General features: G+C 55.0%; 1 protein-coding gene across 1 annotated transcript in view; it reads right to left on the bottom strand.

The window, feature by feature from the left end:
- Positions 1-1,009, bottom strand: part of ARX (aristaless related homeobox) — a 10,159-nt gene that overhangs the window by 7,974 nt on the left and 1,176 nt on the right. The window contains exon 2 of the mRNA XM_027775711.1: positions 3-80. Coding sequence (XP_027631512.1) covers positions 3-80 — 78 coding nt within the window. The remainder of the gene's footprint in view (positions 1-2; positions 81-1,009) is intronic.

Below are 1,009 nucleotides of genomic sequence, written 5' to 3' on the forward strand. Positions count from 1 at the left end.
GCCCGGGCCGTACAGGCGCCGCAGCTTGGGCGGCAGGTGCAGCTCGGCCTCGAACGGGGCGCTGCTGCCCTTGGGGGAGCCTGCGGGCAAGGGAGAGCGGTCAGCGCGCCGGCCGGCCCGCCGCTACTCCCAGGGCTTCCCGGCCCAGGCGCTTGCGGCCCTGAGCCACCACACTCAGACCGCCGCCTTCTTCCTCACTTTTCCTGCTCTTTCCTCTCTCTCCATCGCTTGCCTTTTCTCTTGTTTCCTTTCTCCCTTCTCCCTCTCTCTCTGTCCCTTCTTTGCTTCGCCTCACTCTGCCTTTTCTCTTCCTTCACTTACCTATTCCTCTTGCTTCCTCTCTTCTTTTTCATTTCTTTCTTTTTCTTCTCTTTTTCTTTCTCTCCCCTTTCCTTTGGCTTGTTTTCCCTCCTTTCCGTTTTCCCTCCTTTCCGTCTTCCCGACTTCCTTTCTTTCTCTGTCTTACCTTCCCTTTGCCCACGGTTCCCCTTTTGTTTTTCCTTCCCACTTCAGGGCAGGATAGAATCAGAGAACGTTCAACGACTCTTTAAAAAATAATAAACCACCACCTTGGAAAACTTTGTGCACGACCTCTCTCTGCTGCTCCGCTAAGCCCACTGGCAAGCTGCACTACCCCGCGGGCGACCCCTGCGGGGAGGAAGCAGCCCTGTGCCCCTGAACGTCGGCCTCGCCCCAAAAGTCCACAGCCCGAGGGGTCTCCTTGTGCAAAAAGGCACAGAAAAATCATCCGGGTGAAAATGCGCTTGGAAAGGCCTGGAGTAGGAACAGGGATGGGGAGAGGGGTGCAAAAGGCACGGGCCGTTCTTTTCCTTCAAGAAAGCACCTGGCACAAGTGCCATCGCAGGCTAAAAATAAAGAAATGGAAAAAAGGGGGGAAAGTCGGTTTTATTTTAAACAGCCCTTTCTCCACCATCTGCTTCTTTCTTCCAAGTGGCGCTGCGGCTGGACCGCTGGTTTTCGGATTTTAAAAGGAACCCACCGCTCCTTT

The sequence above is a fragment of the Tupaia chinensis genome, unplaced genomic scaffold, assembly GCF_000334495.1.
Source record: "Tupaia chinensis unplaced genomic scaffold, TupChi_1.0 Scaffold000600_1, whole genome shotgun sequence".
Classification (NCBI taxonomy): Eukaryota; Metazoa; Chordata; class Mammalia; order Scandentia; family Tupaiidae; genus Tupaia; species Tupaia belangeri.